This window comes from Procambarus clarkii, chromosome 24 (genome assembly GCF_040958095.1).
Source record: "Procambarus clarkii isolate CNS0578487 chromosome 24, FALCON_Pclarkii_2.0, whole genome shotgun sequence".
NCBI lineage: Eukaryota > Metazoa > Arthropoda > Malacostraca > Decapoda > Cambaridae > Procambarus > Procambarus clarkii.
In genome coordinates, this window is record NC_091173.1 from 2,791,395 (window position 1) to 2,814,650 (window position 23,256).

General features: G+C 53.4%; 1 protein-coding gene across 4 annotated transcripts in view; it reads left to right on the plus strand.

Annotated features, from left to right (window-relative positions):
- The window catches only part of LOC123761800 (uncharacterized), a 653,931-nt gene that overhangs the window by 101,933 nt on the left and 528,742 nt on the right, over window positions 1–23,256 (plus strand). For all 4 annotated transcript variants that reach the window (XM_069330457.1, XM_069330459.1, XM_069330458.1 and 1 more), the window contains one exon: window positions 18,024–18,157. In XM_069330457.1, coding sequence (XP_069186558.1) covers window positions 18,024–18,157 — 134 coding nt within the window. The remainder of the gene's footprint in view (window positions 1–18,023; window positions 18,158–23,256) is intronic.

A 23,256-nucleotide genomic window follows, 5' to 3' on the forward strand; every position in this document is an offset into this window, starting at 1 on the left:
ATCAGCAGATTGGTTCAGCCCGGTACGAGGCTGGTTTGTTCTTCTCCTCGAGTCTTCGTGTGTGGAGTTTTTGACTCGAGTTTGTCACTGGTATGGGGCGCAGGTGGCTTCGTTATTGGTCTTTCTCCTGCGTACTTCGTCTCGGCAGCAGTATGAAGTTTTCTGGTGGTCTTATCATTTTTTCCTATCACTGAGTAGGTGTACTTCCGTCTCTGATATGGTTGTTTTGTCCTTCCTTTCGTAGTTGTTACAGGACCGTCCTCATATGCCGAATACTGTCGCTTTGTATCGTAATTACCTAAGTGTAGTTACAGGATGAGAGCTACGCTTGTGGTGTCCCGTCTACCCAGCACTCTTTGTCATATAACACTTTGAAACTACCGACGGTTTTAGCCTCCACCACCTTCTCACCTAACTTGTTCCAATTGTCTACCACTCTGTTTACAAAAGATAATTTTCTTATATTTCTCCGGCAGCTTTGTTTCATTAGTTTAAATCTGTGACAGCTTATTCTTGAAGTTCCAGGTCTCGGGAAATCTTCCCTATCAATTTTATCAATTCCTGTTACTATTTTGTACATAGTGATCATATCACCTCTTTCTGGGGGGAGCTCCATCGGCTTCCCGGAGCTTTCCCAGGCTGATACTCTAATGTCAGACTTTGGCATCAGTCATGTGTATGGAGTTCTTAGGCCTACCGGGGACCATGGCCAGAACCTGGCCCCCTCTGAGAGGCAAGGGGAGCAATGGCCTATAGAAGCCCCCGTGTGGTTGGAAGCATTCTATGTCTGCCATCGACCAGATCAGGCACCCAGAAAGGTAAGCGCCTCAAAACAAACCACTATTCTGGTTAAAATTGCTACCAAAAGCCGAACTAGTGGATAGAACTCCCCAACAGAAAACAAGCAAACTAGTGTGACGTCACACGTTGCCGCGCCGCTGTCTGTGCAGCTCCCCCCTTCCCGGGAGGGGAAAGGGGGAGCCCCAGACCCTCCACGCTGGCTACCCACACCTCAGTTCTTGAGGCTGATGCTATAGGCGATGGTCGTGTGCTCTGGCTCCAGTGTCGCTACTGCACTGTGCTTTGCGTGTGGTGTTTGTTTTGTGGGTGCGAGAGCCAGGAGTTATCTTCAGTACTCGGGCTGCATGCGCCTAGGGCTGCCTTCCCTAGGTGCCCTGTAAGTACTGCCCTTGGGGCTTGGGGGCCACCTTCCACAGGCTCCTCGGGGTCTGCCTCTGCTGGTCCGTTTTACCTTTTTGTTTTTTTTGGCCGCCTGTTGGGCTCTTGAGTGTTCTGTTCTTCCTTGTTCCCTGCAGGTAAGAGGCAGTTTGCACTGGTAGGGGCGCAGGGTGCTGCACAGCTTGTATTCCCGACATAGCGGCCGGCTCTGTTCCTTGGGGTTCGCTGTCCTCTTGCGGGGATTTGTTTTTCTTTTGTTTTGCCTGGTGGGGGGAGGTTCTGCCCTATTATTCCACTGGTGTTTACCCTTCCATGGTTCTCCTCGATGGCGCCCCCTGCTAGGTCCCCGTGAGTGTACACGTCCCTGGGGTACAGCTATAGAAGTTCGCTTGGTAGTTTTGGGTGGCGGTTAGCAGCGCCCTGCCTGGGACTACCTGAGTGCGAGTCCTCTGCAAGTAAACGCTCGAGACCCTGGGAATCCCCTAGAGAGCGCGTGGGTCCGATGGATGTGACCCTGGAGTCCCTGCTCACTGTGTGCGAGTTTGAGGGTTGCTCGGTCCCCTTGTCTTGGGGTGACCCTCATTGTTTTTGCCTCTGCCACACTGCCTGTTGGGTTGGTGAAACTTTCGACCCTGAGTCCTGTGAGTGTTGCTGCTTGCTTGTGAGTCAATTTACTCAATCCTCTGATGATTCTCTTCGGGTTCAGGCGGTCCGTGTGTTGCAAGCTCGGTTTTGTCTGTTGCAACGCGCTTGGTTTGTTGCTCATCCGAATGCCCCGGGGCTGCCCCGTTTTTCTTTTCGAGACCCGGACTTGGGGGGTCGCTTCGATCCTGGTTCAGTCCGCACCTCCTCGTCCTTCCCCTTCTGTTTGTTCTGGTCCACCCCCCTGCTTCCGGCCCCGAAACGTCTGAGGGTTTCGGAGTCGGAGCAGGGGTTACTTGATCTCGAGACTTGGGCAGCTTCGGGGGATGCCACTTCCGGAGGGGGGGGGGGGCAGAGGCATTCGAGTCTTGTCTCCCGGCCGAAGCTTCTGGGTCTGACCAGTGGGCCGCTTTTCTTCCGGCTTTTACGGCTACTTCGTTCTTGTCATGTGGGGTCGGGGCTTGGGGGAGAGGACTCGGCCCCGGGTCCTGCGGTGAAGGACCTCGAGGCTGGGGAGGGGCTGCCTTGAGGGCCTTGGGCCCAGCTGGACCCCGCCTGGGTTTTTCTTCCCTATGAGCGGGGCTTATTGTTACAAGGTGTGGGGTTTTCTTTTCCCTCCTCTGCATACGAGTTGGATTTGGTGTCGGCCCCTCCCCGGGTTCGGTTCCGTGTTTCCCCGGGTACGTCAGTTCCGTCTTTCCGGAGGTTTTCGGCTTACCGCATCCAACCTGGTGTGGTGCGAGCGGCCTTTGCAGCTTGCCTCCTGCGTGACCCGGATTATGCCTCGGAAATGGATCCGTCCGAGTTCAGGTTTGGGACTTCGTTCCCTTTCTGGCTCTGTTACGAGATTCCGGAGTCTTCCTGGCTAGAGGACTGCCCCTTGTTTGCTCTGGATTCCTGGCATTCCTTCTGTCGTTCCCGCACGCTTGAGTGGCAGGAAGCTTCCATGGTGCTTCAGGTTTTCCTGGGGGGGCGAGCTTGAGTACCTGAATGAGTGCTTGTTTGCCCCTGCCCTTCCCCGCGATGTGGGCGTTGTTCAGCTCCATGTGCAGGTTCCCACCCTTTCGGCGGCGCTCGTAGCGGAGGACTTGCGCGCCCGGGGCCTTTTGGTTTCGGCCTTGCGGTTCTTTTCCCTCCTGGAGCTGTCCTCGGATTGGCTCGTGGAGGATGTGAGGATACTTGGGTCCGTCCCAGGGTCTCGGCGCCTTGTCCTCGGCGGCGCGTTCGTTGGCTGCCTTGTTGAGGCTTTTCATGTCGATTTTGCGGGATGTGGTTTCCCTGTTTTATGCTTCCCATCTCGCATGTCGGCAGGCGGTGCTGGGTTCCTCCGTGGAATCTGCTTGGGCTCTGGCTCTTAGGCGGTCTTTGCCTTTTTTGTCCTCTTCTGTTTGAGGAGTCAACCGTGGCGCAGTTTATTCAGGCTGCGTTGTCAGCTTGTCGTCCGATGTCGGACTTGTTGGTTTTCTGGCGTTCCCGGGGTGGGTCTTCCCGGAAGGGTCATGCCAGGGCTCGGGGTTCCTCTCGTTGTGATAGGCCACTGGTGTCAGGTTCGGGTTCGGCTCCTGCTTTGGACCCGCCCTCATCTGGTCGGCACGGTGTTCGCTCTGTGTGGGGGGTCTCGTAAGGGGCGCCGGCCGTTTCGTGGTTTGCCCCATTGACGGGGCGATGGGGTGAGGGGCGGCTTGCGCTGTTCGCCCACGCCTGGTCCCACGATTCGTGGGCGTTTCGGGTCGTGTCTGTCGGCTTGTACTCACCTAGTTGTGTTTGCGGGGGTTGAGCTCTGGCTCTTTGGTCCCGCCTCTCAACCGTCAATCAACAGGTGTACAGATTCCTGAGCCTATTGGGCTCTATCATATCTACACTTGAAACTGTGTATGGAGTCAGCCTCCACCACATCACTTCCTAATGCATTCCATTTGTCAACCACTCTGACACTAAGAAAGTTCTTTCTAATATCTCTGTGGCTCATTTGGGCGCTCAGTTTCCACCTGTGTCCCCTAGTGCGTGTGCCCATTGTGTTAAATAGCCTGTCTTTATCTACCCTATCAATTCCCTTGAGAATCTTGAATGTAGTGATCATGTCCCCCCTAACTCTTCTGTCTTCCAGCGAAGTGAGGTTCAATTCCTGCATTCTCTCCTCGTAGCTCATACCTCTCAGCTCGGGTACTAGTCTGGTGGCAAATCTTTGAACCTTTTCCAGTTTAGTCTTATCCTTGACTAGATATGGACACCATGCTGGGGCTGCATACTCCAGAATTGGCCTGACATATGTGGTATACAAAGTTCTGAATGATTCTTTACACAAATTTCTGAATGCTGTTCGTATGTTGGCCAGCCTGGCATATGCCGCTGATGTTATCCTCTTGATATGTGCTGCAGGAGACAGGTCTGGCGTGATATCAACTCCCAAGTCTTTTTCTTTCTCTGACTCCTGAAGGATTTCCTCTCCCAGATGATACTTTGTATTTGGCCTCCTGCTCCCTACGCCTATCTTCATTACATTACATTTGGTTGGGTTGAACTCTAACAACCACTTGTTCGACCATTCCTTCAGTTTGTCTAGGTCTTCTTGAAGCCTCAAACAGTCCTCTTCGGTCTTAATCCTTCTCATAATTTTGGCATCGTCCGCAAACATTGAGAGAAATGAATCTATACCCTCCGGGAGATCATTTACATATATCAGAAACAAGATAGGACCGAGTACAGAGCCCTGTGGGACTCCACTGGTGACTTCACGCCAATCAGAGGTCTCACCCCTCACCGTAACTCTCTGCTTCCTATTGCTTAGGTACTCCCTTATCCACTGGAGCACCTTACCAGCTACACCTGCCTGTCTCTCCAGCTTATGTACCAGCCTCTTATGCGGTACTGTGTCAAAGGCTTTCCGACAATCCAAGAAAATGCAGTCCGCTCAGCCCTCTCTTTCTTGCTTAATCTGTGTCACCTGGTCGTAGAATTAAGCCAGTCAGGCAAGATTTACCCTCCCTGAACCCATGTTGTCGATTTGTCACGAAGTCCCTTCTCTCCAGATGTGCTACCAGGTTTTTTCTCACGATCTTCTCCATCACCTTGCATGGTATACAAGTCAAGGATACTGGCCTGTAGTTCAGTGCCTCTTGCCTGTCGCCCTTTTTGTATATTGGGACCACATTCGCCATCTTCCATATTTCTGGTAGGTCTCCAGTGACCTACTATACACTATGGAGAGTGGCAAGCAAAGTGCCTCTGCACTCTCTTTCAGTACCCATGGCGAGATCCCGTCTGGACCAACAGCCTTTCTAACATCCAGATCCAGCAGGTGTCTCTTGACCTCCTCTCTCGTAATTTCAAACTCTTCCAAGGCCGCCTGGTTTACGTCCCTTTCTCCTAGCACAGTGACCTCACCTTGTTCTGTTGTGAACAACGCCTGTGGTGGCATTGGGTGGCCTCCCCCCTTGGGGGGGGTTGGGGTTGGCAGGGCAGGTTTCTTCCCCCTAGTGGGTTCGCTTGGGCATCGTCGAAACGACATCGTCCCTCAGATGGGTTTCCCGTCTGTTTCCAATGCCGAAACGGGACTGTGCGGACCTGCGATTTATTCTGGACCCCTGGGTTCATTGCCCCTCCTTTTGAATGACTACGCTGTCTCAGGTTCGACTCCTCTTGGAGCCGGGCGCTTGGATGGTGTCCCTGGACCTCCGGGACGCTTATTGGCATGTCCCGATTCATCCGCAGTTCAGGGACTGGCTCGGTTTTGTTGTGGGGCGTCTGAGTTACCGCTTTCGTTGTCTCCCGTTCGGGTTGAACCTGGCACCTCGCATGTTCACGCGCCTTACACGGGTCGTGGTAGCCCGTTTGCGTCTCCTAGGTGTTCAGGTGTTGGCCTACCTCGACGACTGGCTGGTTTGGGCTCCCAGCCAGTCAGCTTGCTTGCTAGCCAGGGATTTGGTTCTTTCCCAGCTCGCCGGGTTTGGGTTCCTGGTGAACTGGAGGAAGTCCCATCTGGTCCCCTCTCAGGTTCGGACTTGGCTGGGTCTCATTTGGGACTCTCGGACCGCCTCCTTGTCTCTCCCTCCGGAGTCTCTCCTGCGGCTGCGGTCCCACCTTCGTCTGTTTCTGGTGGGCCCTCGGGTCACCCGGCGTTGTTTGAGGGGCTGTGCGGGAGCCTGAACTTTGCGCGTGATCATATCACCTCTGGTAGTCTACCCGCCGGGTTGGGTTTGGCTTCGTCGGCTGTTCTGGTTCCTTTGGGGTCACTCCCTTCAGCCTCTCTCGCAATCGCTGGGTTCGACCCCCAGGGGCCTTGCGTCGGCTGCTGCATCGCCGGCTTCCTCTAAGGGTTTTTCGGGGTTCAGTGCCTTGGCGCCTACCCAAGCCCTCGCTCGATGTTTACACGGATGCGTCGTCTCTCGGCTGGGGCTTTGTGACCAGTGCTCACCAGACCCGCCAGGGGGCATTGGGATCCGTCCTTCCGTCGAGCTCACAGCACGGTGCGGGAGTTCGCGGCAGTGTGGTTTGCTCTTCGGAGGATTCGGGTCACCCGCAGATCGACGATTCGGCTCCATTCGGACTGCTCTCCGGTGGTTCATTGCTTGAACCGCGGGGGTTGGATGCGGTCCTTGTCTCTTTGGGGTTTATCGCTTCGGGTGACTTGTCTGCTGAGTTCTCGGGGTTTGGCTCTCCTGGCGGTTCACGTACGGGGCGTGTCCAACGTCTTGGCCGACGGCCTGTCTCACTTCGTTCTCCTCTCCACGGAGTGGACGGTCGACGACGTTTCCTTCCGTTGGCTTTGCCAGACGTTCAGGCACCCCAAGGTGGACCTCTTCGCATCAGCGTGGTCGCGGCGTCTTCCCATGTATACGGCTCTCTTCCCCGATCGCGAGGCCATCGGGATCGATGCCTTTCGGCTAGACTGGTCGAGGTGGGGGGTTCCTGTACCTCTTTTCCCCGGTTCGGCTGTTACTCCAGGTCCTGACTCGCTTGGAGACTTACCAGGGGAGAGTTGTCTTTCTGGCTCCTTGGTGGCTGGCCCAGCCTTGGTTTCAGGTGCTGCTTGCTCGGTGTCCGAACCCAAGGGTTTTCCTGGGGCTCCGCCTCTTTCACCAGATTGGGCCGGTACGTCACGTGGCTGGTTCGATCTTCTCCTCGAGTCTTCGCGTATGGGTTTTTTGACTCGAGTCTATCATCATCTCTATGGTTATCAGGCGGCCTCTTTGTTGGTGTCCCACCTGAGGGCTTCTCGGCGGCAGTATGAAGTTTCCTGACGGTCCTTCTGTTTCTTTTTGCGTCTTCGTCGTGTTAATTCGTCATATGTTAGGGTGGTCTTGTCCTTTCTCTCTTGGTTGTTTCAGGACCGTCATCTTATGCCTAACACTGTCGCCTCGTATCGTGCGGCGCTGGTGGACCTGCTTCAGCTTGCCTTCGGAATCGATGTTACGTCTGTGCCATTTCGCAACCTGTCTCATGCCTTGTTTCTCCTCCGGCCTGCTCATGCACCGCCTAAGCCGTCCTGGTCTTTGGACAGAGTGCTCACTTACCTTTCGTCTCCTCATTTTGTTGTGGCCCCTTCGGTCCGGAATTGTTTCTCCAAGGCTCTTTTCTTGTTGTCATTAGCCTCTGGGGGTCGGGTTGGGGAGCTTCATGCTCTGCTCCGGTGCAGGGGTTTCTGCTCTTTTAGGCGTGGAGACTGTTTTGTTCGCTTGCAGACACCTCCTTCTTTTCTGGCGAAGAATGAGACTGCTGCGTTCCGGAGGGGTCCGTGGGTGATTGATGCTTGGTTGGTCTGGCCGGGGGTGCATCATGTTTTGTGTCCGGTTGCGGAGCTTCGCCATTATTTGCGTGCCACGGCTTCTGTGTCCGGGGACGCGCTTTGTGTTGATGCGGATTCCCTTCTTCCCTGTTCACGGGTTTGGGTCTCCCAGGTCGTCCGTAGGGTTATCAAGTCCAGCCAGCCTGTGGTCTATCCCCGTGCCTATGACGTCCGTAAGTTCACGGCTCTTGCTGCCGTCTTTGGGAATACGTCTTGGTCTCATATTTGGGCACGGGGTTTTTGGCAGTCGAACAAAGTCCTGGCTGTTCGTTACCTCGTGAATGTCCCTGGGCCCCGTCGGGCCTGTGTTGCTTTGGGTTGGCGGTTGCAGCCAGTTGTCTCGCCTTCGAGTTGAGGAGTGAGCGACAACCGCCTCTCAGGTAAGTCCCTCTTTTTCCGTCTGTGGGTAGTTAGCTCCGGGGGGCCGACAGGGCTCCCCCCAGAAAACCAGCATTGAATGTAATGAAAAGCCATTTTCTGGGTGAGTCCCGGAGGCTCCCCGGCATCCCTCCCTCCCTCCGGTCGACATTTTTTTTTCGCGTTTTTGACATCCAGCCTCAAGAACTGAGGTGTGGGTATCCGGCGTGGAGGGCCTGGGGCTCCCCGTTCCCCCTCTCGGGGAGGGGAGGAGCTGCGCAGACAGCGGCGCGGCGACGTGTGACGTCACGCTAGTTTGCTTGTTTTCTGTTGGGGAGTTCTATCCACTAGTTCAGCTTTTGGTAGCAATTTTAACCAGAATAGGGTTTGTTTTGAGGCGCTTACCTTTCTGGGTGCCTGATCTGGTCGATAGCAGACATAGAATGCTTCCAACCACACAGGAGTTTCAATAGGCCATTGCTCCCCTTGTCTCTCTGAGGGGGGGCCCGGTTCTGGCCAAGGTCCCTGGTAGGCCTAAGAACTCCATACACATGACTGATGCCAAAGTCTGACATTAGCATATCAGCCTGGGAAAGCTCCAGGGAGCCTCCGGGACTCACCCAGAAAATGGCATTTCATTACATTCAACGCTGTTTTTTCTTCTGTCTTCTAATTTTTGCTTATTTAATGCCTCTAACCTCTCCTCGTAGCTCTTGCCCTTCAGTTCTGGGAGTCACTTAGTAGCATGTCTTTGCACATTTTCCAGTTTGTTAATGTGCTTCTTAAGATATGGGCACCACACAACAGCTGCATATTCTAGCTTTGGCCTAACAAAAGTCATGAATAATTTCTTTAGTATTTTGCCATCCATGTATTTAAAAGCAATTCTGAAGTTAGAAAGCGTGGCATAGGCTCTTCACCCAATATTCTTTATGTGGTCCTCAGGTGACAGTTTTCTATCTAGAATCACCCCTAGATCTCTTTCTTTATCAGAATTCTTTAAAGATTTCTTACATAATATATAGGTTGTGTAGGGTCTATGTACTCCTATTCCACATTCCATAATATGGTATTTATTAACATTAAATTCCATTTGCCAAGTGGTGCTCCATGTACTTATTTTGTCCAGGTCTTCTTGAAGGGCATGCCAATCATCTAAGTTTCTTATCTTTCCTATTATCTTAGCATCATCAGCAAACATGTTCATATAATTCTGTATTCCATCTGGTAGATCATTTATGTAGACAATGAACATCACTGGTGCAAGAACTGAACCCTGTGGTACTCCACTTGTGACATTCCTCCAATCCGATACCTTGCCTCTGATTATGACCCTCATTTTTCTGTCAGTTAGGAAATTTTTCATCCATGTTAGAAGCTTACCTGTCACCCCTCCAATATGTTCCAGTTTCCAGAACAGCCTCTTATGGGGAACTCTGTCGAAAGCCTTTTTTTAGGTCCAGATAGATGCAGTCAACCCAATCATCTCTTTCCTGTAAAATCTCTGTGGCTCGATCATAAAAACTGAGTAAGGTCGTTACTCAGGATCTTCCAGATCAAAAACCATACTGTTTCTCTGATATTATATCTTTTTTCTCCAGGTGTTCTACCCGTTTAGTTTTAATTATTTTTCTGGGGGGAGCCCCGTCGGCTCCCTGGAGCTATCCCAGGCTGATATGCTAATGTCAGACTTTGGCATCAGTCATGTGTATGGAGTTCTTAGGCCTACCGGGGACCACGGCCAGAACCGGGCCCCCTCAGAGAGGCAAGGGGAGCAATGGCCTATAGAAGCCCCCGTGTAGTTGGAAGCATTCTATGTCTGCCATCGACCGGAACAGGCACCCAGAAAGGTAAGCGCCCCAAAACAAACTGCTATTCTGGTTAAAATTGCTACCTAAAACCGAACTAGTGGATAGAACTCCCCAACCGAAAACAAGCAAACTAGTGTGACGTCACACTGCTGCGCCGCTGTCTGCGCAGCTCCCCCCTCCCCGGGAGGGGGAAGGGGGAGCCCCAGACCCCCCGCGCCGGCTACCCACACCTCAGTTCTTGAGGCTGATGCTATAGGCGATGGTCGTGTGCTCTGGCTCCGGTGTCGCTACTGCACTGTGCTTTGCGTGTGGTGTTGGTTTTGTGGGTGCGAGAGCCAGGAGTTATCTTCAGTACTCGGGCTGCATGCGCCTATGCTGCCTATGCATGCTGCCTTCCCTAGGTGCCCTGTAAGTACTGCCCTTGGGGCTTGGGGGCCACCTTCCACAGGCTCCTCGGGGTCTGCCTCTTCTGGTTCGTTTTACCTTTCGGTTTTTCGGCCGCCTGTTGGGCTCTTGGGTGTTCTGTTCTCCCTTGTTACCGGCAGGTAAGAGGCAGTTTGCACTGGTAGGGGCGCAGGGTGCTGCTCAGCTTGTATTTCCCGACATCGCGGCCGGCTCTGTTCCTTGGGGTTCGCTGTCCTCTTGCGGGGTTTTGTTTTTCTTTTTGTTTTTGCCTGGTGGGGGGTTCTGTCATTTTATTCAGTTTGTTTTTGCCCTTCCACTGTTCTCCTCGGTGGCGCCCCCTGCTTGGTCCCCGTGAGTGTACACGTCCCTGGGGTTCAGCTTTAGAAGTTTGCTTGGTAGTTTTGGGCGCCGGTTTGCAGCACCCTGCCTGGGACTACCTGAGCGCGAGTCCTCTTAAAGTAAACGCTCAGGACCCTGGGAATCCCCTAGGGGGGCGCGTGGGTCCGATGGATGTGACCCCGGAGTCCCCACTCGCTGTGTGCGAGTTTGAGGGTTGCTCGGTCCCCTTGTCTCAGGGTGACCCTCATTGTTTTTGCCTCTGCCACGCTGCCTGTTGGGTCGGTGATACTTTCGACCCTGAGTCCTGTGAGTGTTGCTGCTTGCTTGTGACTCACTTTACCCAATCCTCTGATGATTCTATTCGGGTACAGGCGGCACGTGCGTTGCAGTCTAGGTTTCGTCTGTTGCAACGCGCTCGGTTGGTTGCTTCCCCGGATGCCCCGGGGCTGCCCCGCTTTGCTTTTCGAGACCCGGACTTGGGGGTGGGGGTCGCTTCGATCCTGGTTCAGTCCGCACCTCCTCGTCCTTCCCCTTCTGTTCGTTCTGGTCCCCCGCCCCTGCTTCCGGCCCCGAAGCGTCTGAGGGTTTCGGGGTCGGAGCAGGGGTTACTTGATCTCGAGACTCGGGCAGCTTCGGGGGTTGCCCCTTCCGGGGGGGCGGCAGAGGCATTCGAGTCTTGTCTCCCGGCCGAAGCTTCAGGGTCTGACCAGTGGGCCCCCCTTCCTCCAGCTTTTCCGGCTGCTCCGTCCTTGTCTTGTGGGGTCGGGGCTTGGGGAGAGGACTCGGCCTCGGGTCCTGTGGTGACGGACCTCGAGGCTGGGGAGGGGCTGACTTGGGGGCCTTGGGCCCCGCTGGACCCCGCCTGGGTTTTTCTTCCCACTGAGCGGGGCTTATTGTTACAAGGAGTGGGGTTTTCTTTTCCCCCCTCTGCGTACGAGTTGGATTTGGTGTCGGCCCCTCCCCGGGTTCGGTTCCGTGTTCCCCCGGGTACGTCGGTTCCGTCCTTCCGGAGGTTTTCGGCTTATCGCATCCAACCTGGTGTGGTGCGAGCGGCCTTTGCAGCTTACCTCCTGCGTGACCCGGATTATGCCTCGGAAATGGATCCGTCCACGTTCAGGTTTGGGACTTCGTTCCCTTTCTGGCTCCGTTACGAGGTTCCGGAGTCGTCCTGGCTAGCAGACTGCCCCTTGTTTGGTTTGGTTTCCTGGCATTCCTTCTGTCGTTCCCGCACGCTGGAGTGGCGGGAAGCTTCCACGGTGCTTCAGGTTTTCCTGGGGGGTGAACTTGAGTACCTGAATGAGTGCTTGTTTGCCCCTGCCCTTCCCCGCGATGTGGGCGTTATTCAGCTCCATGTGCAGGTTCCCTCCCTTTCGGCGGCGCTCGTGGCCGAGGACTTGCGCGCCCGGGGCTTTTTGTGTTCGGCCTTGCGGTTCTTTTCCCTCCTGGAGCTGTCTTCGGATTGGCTCGTGGAGGATGTGGGGACCCTTGGGTCCGTCCCGGGGTCCGGCACCTTGTCCTCGGCTGCGCGTTCGTTGGCTGCCTTGTTGAAGCTGTTCACGCCGATTTTGCGGGATGCGGTTTCCCTGTTCTATGCTTCCCGTCTCGCGTGTCGGCAGGCGGTGCTGGGTTCCTCCGTGGAATCTGCTTGGGCTCTGGCTCTTAGGCGTTCTTCACCTTTTTGTCCTCTCCTGTTTGGGGAGTCGGCCGTGGCGCAGTTTATTCAGGCTGCGTCGGCGGCTTGTCGTCCGATGTCGGACTTGTTGGTTTTCCGGGGGTCCCGGGGTGGGTCTTCCCGGAAAGGTCGTGCCAGGGCTCGGGGTTCCTCTCGTCGTGGTAGGCCTCTGGTGTCAGGTTTGGGGTTGGCTCCTCCTGCGGACCCTCCCTCGTCTGGTCGGCGCGGTGTTCGCGCTGTGCGGGGTTCTGGGTCTCGTAAGGGTCGCCGGCCCTTTCGCGGTTTGCCCCCTTGACGGGGCGATGGGGGGGCGGCTTGCGCTGTTCGCCCGCGCCTGGTCCCACGATTCGTGGGCCTTTCGGGTCGTGTCTCGCGGCCTGCGGTGGCGTTGGGTGGCCCTTCCCCCCTTTGGGGGGTCGGGGCTGGCAGGGCAGGCTTCTTCCCCTGCGCTCTGTGGAGTCGTCTTTGAATGGGTACGCTTGGGCGTCGTCGAATCGACGTCGTCCCTCAGATGGGTTTCCCGTCTGTTTCCGGTTCCGAAACGGGACTGCGCGGACCTGCGGTTCATTCTGGACTTGTCCTGTCTGAACCCCTGGGTTCATTGCCCCTCCTTTCGGATGACTACGCTGTCTCAGGTTCGGCTCCTCTTGGAGCCGGGAGCTTGGATGGTGTCCCTGGACCTCCGGGACGCTTATTGGCATGTCCCGATTCATCCGCGGTTCAGGGACTGGCTCGGTTTTGTAGTGGGGCATCTGAGTTACCGCTTTCGTTGTCTCCCGTTCGGGTTGAACCTGGCACCTCGCGTGTTCACACACCTTACACGGGTTGTGGTGGCTCGTTTGCGTCTCCTAGGTGTTCGGGTGTTGGCCTACCTCGACGACTGGCTGGTTTGGGCTCCCAGCCAGTCAGCTTGCTTGCTAGTCAGGGATTTGGTTCTTTCCCAGCTCGCCGGGTTCGGGTTCTTGGTGAACTGGAGGAAGTCCCATCTGGTTCCCTCTCAGGTTCGGACTTGGCTGGGTCTCGTGTGGGACTCTCGAATCGCCTCCTTGTCTCTCCCTCCGGAGTCTCTCCTGCGGCTGCAGTCCCGCCTTTGTCTGTTTCTGGAGGGCCTTCGGGTCACCCGGCGGTTGCTCGAGGGGCTGTGCGGGAGCCTGAACTTCGCGATGGTGGTCTACCCGCCGGGTCGGGTTTGGCTTCGACGGCTGTTCTGGTTCCTTCGGGGTTCCCCCTTCCGCCTCTCTCGCGATCGCAGAGTTTGACCCCCGGGGGACTTGCGTCGGTTGCTGCGTCACCGGCTTCCTCTTCGGGTTTTTCGGGGTTCAGTGCCTTGGCGCCTACCCGAGCCCTCGCTCGATGTGTACACGGATGCGTCGTCTCTCGGCTGGGGTTTTGTGACCAGTGCTCACCAGGCCGGCCAGGGGCGTTGGGATCCGTCCTTCCGTCGAGCTCACAGTACGGTGCGGGTGTTCGCGGCAGTGTGGTTTGCTCTGGGGAGGATTCGGGTGGCCCGCGGATCGACGATTCGGCTCCATTCGGACTGCTCTCCGGTGGTTCATTGCCTGAACCGCGGGGGTTCGATGCGGTCCTTGTCTCTTTGGGGTTGGTCGCTTCGGGAGACTCGTCTGCTGAGTTCTCGGGGTTTGGCTCTCCTGGCGGTTCACGTACGGGGCGTGTCCAACGTCTTGGCCGACGCCCTGTCTCGCTTCGTTCCCCTCTCCACAGAGTGGACGGTCGACGACGAGTCCTTCCGTTGGCTTTGCCAGACGTTCGGGCACCTCGAGGTGGACCTCTTCGCGTCGGCGTGGTCGCGGCGTCTTCCCGTTTATGCGGCGCCCTTCCCCGATTGCGAGGCCGTCGGGGTCGATGCCTTTCGGCTAGACTGGTCGAGGTGGGGGTTCCTGTACCTCTTTCCCCCGGTTCGGCTGTTGCTCCAGGTCCTGACTCGCTTAGAGACTTACCGGGGGAGAGTTGTCCTTCTGGCCCCTTGGTGGCCGGCCCAGCCTTGGTTTCAGGCGCTGGTTGCTCGGTGTCCGAACCCGAGGGTTTTCCCGCGGCTCCGCCTCTTTCAGCAGATCGGGCCGGTACGTCACGTAGCTGGTTCGATCTTCTCCTTGAGTCTTTGCGTATGGTTTTTTTGACTCGAGTCTATCATCATCTCTATGGTTATCAGGTGGCCTCCTTGTTGGTGTCCCACCTGAGGGCTTCTTCTCGGCGGCAGTATGAAGTTTCCTGGCGGTCCTTCCGTTTCTTTTTGCGTCTTCGTCGTGTTAGCTCCTTGTCTGTTCGGGTGGTCTTGTCCTTCCTCTCGTGGTTGTTTCAGGACCGTCATCTTATGCCTAACACTGTCGCTTCGTATCGTGCGGCGCTGGCGGAGCCGCTTCAGCTTGCTTTTGGTATCGATGTTACGTCTGCACCGTTTCGCAAGCTGTCTCGTGCATTGTTTCACCTCCGGCCTGCTCATGCGTCGCCTGAGCCGTCCTGGTCTTTGGACAGAGTGCTCGCCTTCCTTTCATCTCCTCGTTTCGTTGTGGCCCCTTCGGTCCAGGATTGTTTTTCCAAGGCACTTTTCTTGTTGGCTTTGGCCTCTGGGGGTCGGGTAGGGGAGCTTCATGCTCTCCTCCGGCGCAGGGGTTTCTGCTCTTTTGGTCGTGGTGATAGTTTTGTTCGTTTGCAGCCGTCTCCTTCTTTTCTGGCGAAGAATGAGACTGCTGCGTTCCGGAGGGGTCCATGGGTGGTTGATGCTTGGTTGGTCAGGCCGGGGGTGCATCATGTTTTGTGTCCGGTTGCGGCGCTTCGCCGTTAATTGCGCGCCACAGCTTCTGTGTCCGGGGACGCGCTGTGGGTTGATCCGGTTTCCCTTCTTCCCTGTTCGCGGGTTCGGGTCTCTCAGGTCGTCCGCAGGGTTATTAGGTCCAGCCAGCCTGCGGTCTATCCCCGTGCCCATGACGTTCGTAAGTTCGCGGCTCTTGCTGCCGTCTTTGGGAATATGTCTTGGTCTGATATTCGGGCGCGGGGATTTTGGCGGTCGAACAGGGTCCTGGCTGCTCGTTACCTTGTGAATGTCCCTGGGCCTCGTCGGGCCTGTGTTGCTTTGGGTCGGCGGTTGCAGCCAGTTGTCTCGGCTTCGAGTTGAGGGGTGAGCGACGACCGCCTCCCGGGTAAGTCCCTCTTTTTCTGTCTGTGGGTAGTTAGCTCCGGGGAGCCGACGGGGCTCCCCCCAGTAAACCAGCTTTGAATGTAATGAAACGCCATTTTCTGGGTGAGTCCCGGAGGCTCCCCGGCATCCCTCCCTCCCTCCGGTCGGCGGTTTTTCGCGTTTTTGACATCCAGCCTCATGAACTGAGGTGTGGGTAGCCGGTGCGGGGGGTCTGGGGCTCCCCCTTCCCCCTCCCGGGGAGGGGGGAGCTGCGCAGACAGCGGCGCGGCAACGTGTGACGTCACACTAGTTTGCTTGTTTTCGGTTGGGGAGTTCTATCCACTAGTTCGGTTTTAGGTAGCAATTTTAACCAGAATAGGGGTTTGTTTTGGGGCGCTTACCTTTCTGGGTGCCTGTTCCGGTCGATGGCAGACATAGAATGCTTCCAACTACACGAGGGCTTCTATAGGCCATTGCTCCCCTTGCCTCTCTGAGGGGGCCCGGTTCTGGCCGTGGTCCCCGGTAGGCCTAAGAACTCCATACACATGACTGATGCCAAAGTCTGACATTAGCATATCAGCCTGGGATAGCTCCGGGGAGCCTCCGGGACTCACCCAGAAAATGGCGTTTCATTACATTCAACGCTGGTTTTTTCAATATTTTGACTATTACACTTGTCAATGATACAGGTCTATAATTAAGAGGGTCTTCCCTGGTGCCACTTTTGTAGATTGGAACTATGTTAGCCTTTTTCCACACATCAGCTACCACTCCTGTAAACAGGGATGCCTGAAAAATCAGTTGAAGTGGAATGCTGAGCTCAGGTGCACATTCTCTCAGAACCCATGGTGAAACTCCATCTGGACCAACTGCTTTGTTCTTACTTAGCTCCTTGAGCATTTTTTCCACTTCGTCTCTAGACACCTCTATGTGCTCTATGTTGTTCTGTGGAATTCTTATTGTGTCTGGTTCCCTGAAGATTTCATTTTGTACAAACACACTTTGGAACTTTTTGTTTAATGTTTTACACATTTCCTTTTCATTTTCTGTGAATCTATTTCCCATTTTCAACCTTTTCCCCCAGAAAACCAGTATTGGATGTAATGAAACGCCATTTTCTGGGTTAGGCTTCCCAGCAACCCTCCCTTCCTCCGGTCGCCATTTTTTTGCGTATTTTGATATCCAACCTCAGAACTGGGTGTGGATCACCGGCCTGTGGGTCTGGGGTATCCCCTTCCCCCTCCCAGGGAGGGGGGAGCTGCGCAGATGTGCGGTGTGGCTTATGTGACGTCATGCTTGTTTGCTTGTTTTCATTTGGGAAGTTCTGTCCACTCGTTTGTGTTTTTGTTGTTTCTCACCAGAATAAGGGTTTGTTTTGGGGTGCTTATCTTTCTTGGGGTGCCTGTCCCGGTCGATGGCAGATATAGAATGCTCCAAAATCACACGTGCATTTCTATATGTCCTCGTGCCTCTCTGAGGAGGGCCAGGTTCTGGCTCATGGACCCTGGTAGGCCTAGAACTCCATCCACATCAACTGATGCCAAAAGTTAGGGTATCCTTATCAGCCTGAATAGCTCCGGGGAGCCTCTGGGACTCGCCTAGAAAATGGCGTTTCGTTACATTCAATGCTGGTTTTTTCGTGTGTTTTAACATCCAGCCTAAGAACTGGTGGTTGGATCGCCAGCGCACGGGTCTTGGGCTTCACCTTTCCCTTCCCGGGGAGGGGGGGGATTGCACAGACAATTGCTCGGCAATGTGATGACGTCATGCTAGTTTGCTTATTTTTGTTTGGGGAGTATTGTCCACTAGTTCGGCTTTCAGTAGCAACAGTTTCACCAGAATAGGGGTTTGTTTTGGGACGCGTACCTTTCTGGATATCAGACCCAGTCGATGGCAGACATAGAATACTCCTAACCACATGGAAATTTCTATAGGCCATTGTTCCTCGCACCTTTCTGAGGGGGCCAGGTTCTGGCTCGTGGTCCCCAGTAGGCAAGAACTCCAAGCACATTGACTGATGCCAGAAAGTTATACATATCCATTCAGCCTGGATAGCTCTGGAGAGCCTCTGGAACTCGCCCAGAAAATGGCGTTGCATTACATTCAACGCTGTTCTTTTACTTATCTGTTGGTAGATAGCTTCAGGGAGCCAATGGGGGCTTCTCTCAGAAAACCAGCATTTAATGTAATGAAATGCCATTTTCTGGGTGAGCCCTGGAGCCTTCCAGACAACCCTCCCTCCCTCTGGTCGGCGGTTTTCATCATTTATCGAATTGGAGTGGTGCGGTTTGCTCGCCTGTGCGGGGTTTCCCCCTCCTCCCTTTCAGGCTCCTCAGAGCCTGAAGGGAGGGGGGAACCTCTTCCCTTTTCTATTGGGGAGAGATATTGGATTTGTTTGGACTTAGGGTGTCAATTTTAACCAGTTAGAGGTTAATAGTGGTTCGCCTACCTTTCTGGAGGTATCCAAGGTAGATGGCAGACATGAGAAACTCAAAATTTAGAGAGCTCATTTGGCCATTGCTCCCTGTGCCTCTCTGAGGTGGCCAGGTTCTGGCTCATGGCCCCCCAGTAGGCACTCAAAATCCAAGGACTGATGGCACCAAACTAATATGGCATATGTCAGTTTGATAGCTTCAGGGAACCTCTGGGTCTCACCCAGAAAATGGAATTTCATTACATTGTATGTTGATCTTTTAGGTGTAGATAACAGTGAGACTTGGATACTTGGTGGCAGGTATCCTCAAGGAAGAGGGCTCTCAGTCACATGGTATGACAGAACCAGATCACTTGAAGTTGGTCACAGTCGTGAGGGTAAAGATCCTGATGTAAAAGTGAGTATAGAACTCTGTAATTCCTAATGAAATGAAATTGTCTTTCACATAAATGCCTTCAAGTTATTTAACTTTAAAATGTTTGATAAACTGTAGCATTATAAACCACTTTAAAGAATCATTTCATAAAAGTTAACTTAAGCAAGATTAAATGACTACCTGTAGTATTATTAGTATGAGACATTTAATAGTGAAATTTTGGTAAATATTCTTATTGAGTGCCCCGCTCTGAAAGATAATCTTAATTGGCTTCTATTTATTACTAGAATTCTTATATACAATATTATATACAGGGTGAAATTCCAAATTAAAGGCAGAGGTGCCCATATGCACAGCAGGGTTGATTAGGTCACCCAGTGTCCTAAACTGGCACCGGCGCACTCTTTTGTCAGAAAAGTGGTGACGGTGTTTTCTGGAATAACTGTTCCATGTGTAGCCATTGCTTTGTTTTTGTTTTCATTTTTAAGCTTCATGATTGTGTTTCATGTCACCAACATTACATGTTTCCAAGCTTTTATTTCTCTCCCTTGTTCCACAAGTGATAGATGAATTCTGACTGCTGTTATCAGGTCTATAGCTTTCCCTTCACTTAGCTCATGTTAAGCCTTGCCCTACTAGTTTTCCCTGGAGCACAATTGGCAATTGGTTTATTTATCTTTTTACCTGGTTTACCTGAGGGCCACTAACCCAAGTGGCCTCGACGAGGGCAAGAAGCCGGCGGCTTGTCGAAGGTCCTCCTATTTGCCTTGATGATCTTTTCTAGGTATATTTTAAAACTCAACACACTTCGGTAGTTATGACTTTGGCGGGTAGGTGGTTCCATAGGTTAATAACCCTGTGGGTGAAAAAGCCTGTTCTCAGTCCTACATTGTGGCCTGTTGTGCTTAAAACCGTTGCTCCATGTTTGTGTTACATCTGACCTTTAGAAGAAATTTTCCTGATCAATGTCCTCTAACTTGTTCAGTATTTTAAAAGTTTCAATGAGGTCTGCCTGTCATGCCTGGTTTGCAGTGTTCTCAGCCCTGTGGCCTCCAAGCATTCCTGATATGGGAGATGACTTAGCTCTAGAATGACTTTTGTTGCCCAGTGTTGCACCTTCTCCAGATTAGCTTTGGCCTTCTGGAAATGGTCTTCATGCTTGGATACAGTAATCCAAATGGAGCCGCACCAGATATTTATACAGTTGAACCATTACATTCTTTTCGTTATAGTCAAAAGTGTGCTTGATTATTCAAAGAGTTTGGTTAGCTTTCCTGACTGCTGCTCCCACCTGTTGTGCAACTTTTAATGAGTGGTGGATTTTGACTCCAAGGTTCTTTTCATCATCAATCTGCTGTAATGTAATGCTATTACTATTAATTTAGTAGTCATGGCATGGGTTTTTCTGTGGAGAGTCACTTCGGCTCCCCGGAGCTATACCGGGCTGATGTGTATATATTAGACCGTGGCATCAGTCAATCGAAGGAGTTCTAAGCCTACCGGAGACCAGAGCCAGAACCTGGCCCCCTCAAGAGAGGCACGAGGAGCAATGGCCTAAATACACCCCTTGTGTAGTTGGACGCAGTCTTTGTCTGCCATCTACCAGGTCAGGCACCCAGAAAGGTAGGAATTTCAAAACAAACTACTGCTGGTCAAAAATTGCAAACTGAAAGCCGAACTAGCAACAGAACTCCCCAATCAAAAACAAGGAAACAAACATGACATCACCACAACTGCCGCGTTGGGAAGACGGGACACCACGAATGTAGCTCTCATCCTGTAACTACACTTAGGTAATTACATCCGTCTGTGCAACCCCCCCCCCCCCTTCCCTGGAAGGGGACGGGGGGTGGGGGTCCCAGACCTCCACGCTGGCAACTCTCCTCAGTTCAGAGGCTGAGTATCAAAAAAGCGAAAAACCGCCAACCAGAGGGAGGGAGGGATGCCGGGGAGCCTCCGGGTCTCGCCCACAAAATGGGGTTTCATTACATTCAACCCTGGTTTTCCGTGGAGAGCCCCTTTGGCTCCCCGGAGCTACCTAACCAAAGATAAGAAGAAAAGGGACTGACCCGGGAAGCGGACGTCATTCGCTCCTCAATTCAAAGTCGAGACAACAGGCCGCAACCTGTGACCCAAGGCTATACATGCCCGAGAAGGACTAGGAATATTAACAAGGTAACGTGCAACCAGGACCCTGTTCAACCTCCAATAGCCCTGTGCCCAAAAGATAGGCCAGAACATTACCTAAACAGCAGCTGAATGCCGAACTTACGAACGGCGTAGGCATTGGGAAAGACCGCAGGCTGGCTGGACCAAATAATCTTGTGGACAACCTGGGAGACCTGCTCCCTGGAATAGGGAAGAAGGGAAACTGGGTCAACCCAAAGCTCGTCCTCTGCACCATAGGCGCCGTAACGCACAAATAACAGGGAAGAGCCACTCACAAAACATGATGCACCCCCGGCCGAACCAACCAAGCATCAACAACCTAAGGACCCCTTCGGAAAGCAGCAGATTCATTATTCGCTAGAAAAGAAGGAGATGGCTGCAAACGAAGAAAAGACCACCAGGACTGAAAGAGCAGAAACCCTTGCGTCGGAGGAGAACAAGAAACTCTCCGACCCGAACCCCAGAGGCCAATGCCAACAAGAAAAGAGCTATAGAAAAATAGACCTGAGCCAAGGGGGCTACCCCAAACTGAGGAGAAGGGAGAAGAGAGCACCCGGTGCAACGACCAGGATGGTTCAGGCGGCGTATGAGTAGGCCGGAGGTGAAAACAACACCCGAGAAAGCTAGCAGAATGGAGCAGAAGTGATATCCATGCCGAATGCAAGCTGTAGGGGCTCAGCCAGCACCACCCGAAATGAGGCGACAGTACAGTATCCACTCAATTCAACGGCCTATATGGGGCTGTACCCTGGTTGTTATTTCCGGAGTTCTGGTATTTCCGAAGTTAAGATGTCGGTAATTTTTCAAGTAGCATTCAGATAGGATATACTTTATACTGTATAACAAGTGGACAACACAACAAGTGAACCATATAAACCAAACACCTCCTTCCCTCCCCTCCCTCAATGTCTTCCATCCCCTCCCTCATTATCTTCCATCCCCTCCCTCGATGTCTTCCATCCCCTCCCTCATTATCTTCTATCCCCTCCCTCATTATCTTCCATCCCCTCCCTCATTATCTTCCATCCCCTCCCTCAATGTCTTCCATCCCCTCCCTCATTATCTTCCATCCCCTCCCTCATTATCTTCCATCCCCTCCCTCATTATCTTCCATCCCCTCCCTCATTATCTTCCATCCCCTCCCTCATTATCTTCCATCCCCTCCCTCACTGCATTCCTTATAACACGAGAACAGCAGGTGATGGAGGAAGGCGCTACTAATGGGGTCGAGGGAGCTACTATAACGGGGTCGAGGCCTGGCTACCCGGACATCTGTCAGCGCCTGCTCGCAGATGCCAACTGTGCATAATTCATAAATAAAACTATATTTGTTTAATTAACAACTAGGAAACTATAAAACATGTTATTGATTAATAATGTATAGTTATATACGAAAATTAACATATTTTGGCATAAATATTTTACAACTAAGATTACAAAATTTAATACGGTAAGGGGTGAGAGGTTTGGCACCATCGCCTTGGTCAGCAATTCTGCCCTCCGCCTTTCTTACCACCACCCCTCTCCCTACCTCCCTCAACATCACCCCTCTCCCTGCCCCCCTCACCACCATCACTCTCCCTACCTCCCTCAACACCACCCCTCCCCCTACCTCCCTCAACACCACCACTCTCCCTACCTCCCTTAACACCACCCCTCTCCCTGCCTCCCTCAACACCACCACTCTCCCTACCTCCCTCAACACCACTCCTCTCCCTGCCTCCCTCCCTCACTACCACCACCAATACTCTCCCTACCACCCTCACCACCACCCCCAACACTCTCCCTGCCTCTTCCCCTCAATGCCTCCCTCCATCAATCACTGCCTCCCATCCCTCCTGCAAGGCCCTGGAAGTCGGTGACCTGTTGCCACGTGAGGGGCCGCCGATGCCAAAACAAACTCAATACCGACCTTCGGTAATATCGACCGCCAGACTGGTATATGAGGGTCCAGATACCGATCTCCCAAACCAGTCGTTATTACCGGCACATCGGTATAAAAGAGGCCGTCAAATTGAGTGGATACTGTATCTGGCATAAGAAGACGGCCCTGAAGCAACTAAGAGAGAAAGGACAAAACAACCCTACCAGAAATTGAAGACAACCTACGAAGAGACAAGTGCCGAAAAGACCGCCAGGATATTTCATACTGCCGTCGAGGCGAAACTTGCAGGTGGGACATCAACTAATCCACCTAATCACCATACAAGTGGTGATAAACCCGCGTCAAAAAGACTAGAACCTAGAAGCAGAGAAGATCGAACCAGCCATGTACCAGAATGGACCAATCTGCTGAAAGAGGCGGAGCTGCGGGAAGATCTTGGGTTCGAACATTGAGCAAGAAGCGCCTGAAACCAGGGCTGGACCGGCTACCAAAGAGCCAACAGGACTACTCATCCCTGGTAAGTCTCTTTAAGCTAACCAGGACTTGGAACAGCAACCGAATCGGTGGGAAGAGGTACAGGTAACCCCAACTCGATCAGTCCAGCCGAAAGGCATCGACCCCGACAGCCTCGCATTCTGGGAAGGGTGCCACATACACTGGAAGACGCCTCGACCAAGTCGATGTGAAGAGGTCCACCCTTAGGTGCTCGTACGTTAGGCTAAGCCAACTGAACGAGTCTGTGTCGACCGTTCATTCCATGGATAGGGGAATGAACTGAGACAGGCCATCCGCCAGGACGCTCGACACCCCTGAACGTGAACCACCAGGAGAGCCAAACCCCGAGAACTCGGCTAACGAGGCACCTGAAGCGACCAGCCCCAAAGAGCCAAGGTACGCATCGAACTCGCGAATGGAGCCAGATCATTGCTCCACGAGCAACACGAACCCTCTGAAGCGAATGCCACACCCCTGCGAACTCCTGTGCTGTGCTGTGAGTCCAACAGATGGACAGACCCCACTGACTCTGGCCGGCCTGGTGAGCACTGGTCACAAAACCCCAGCTGAG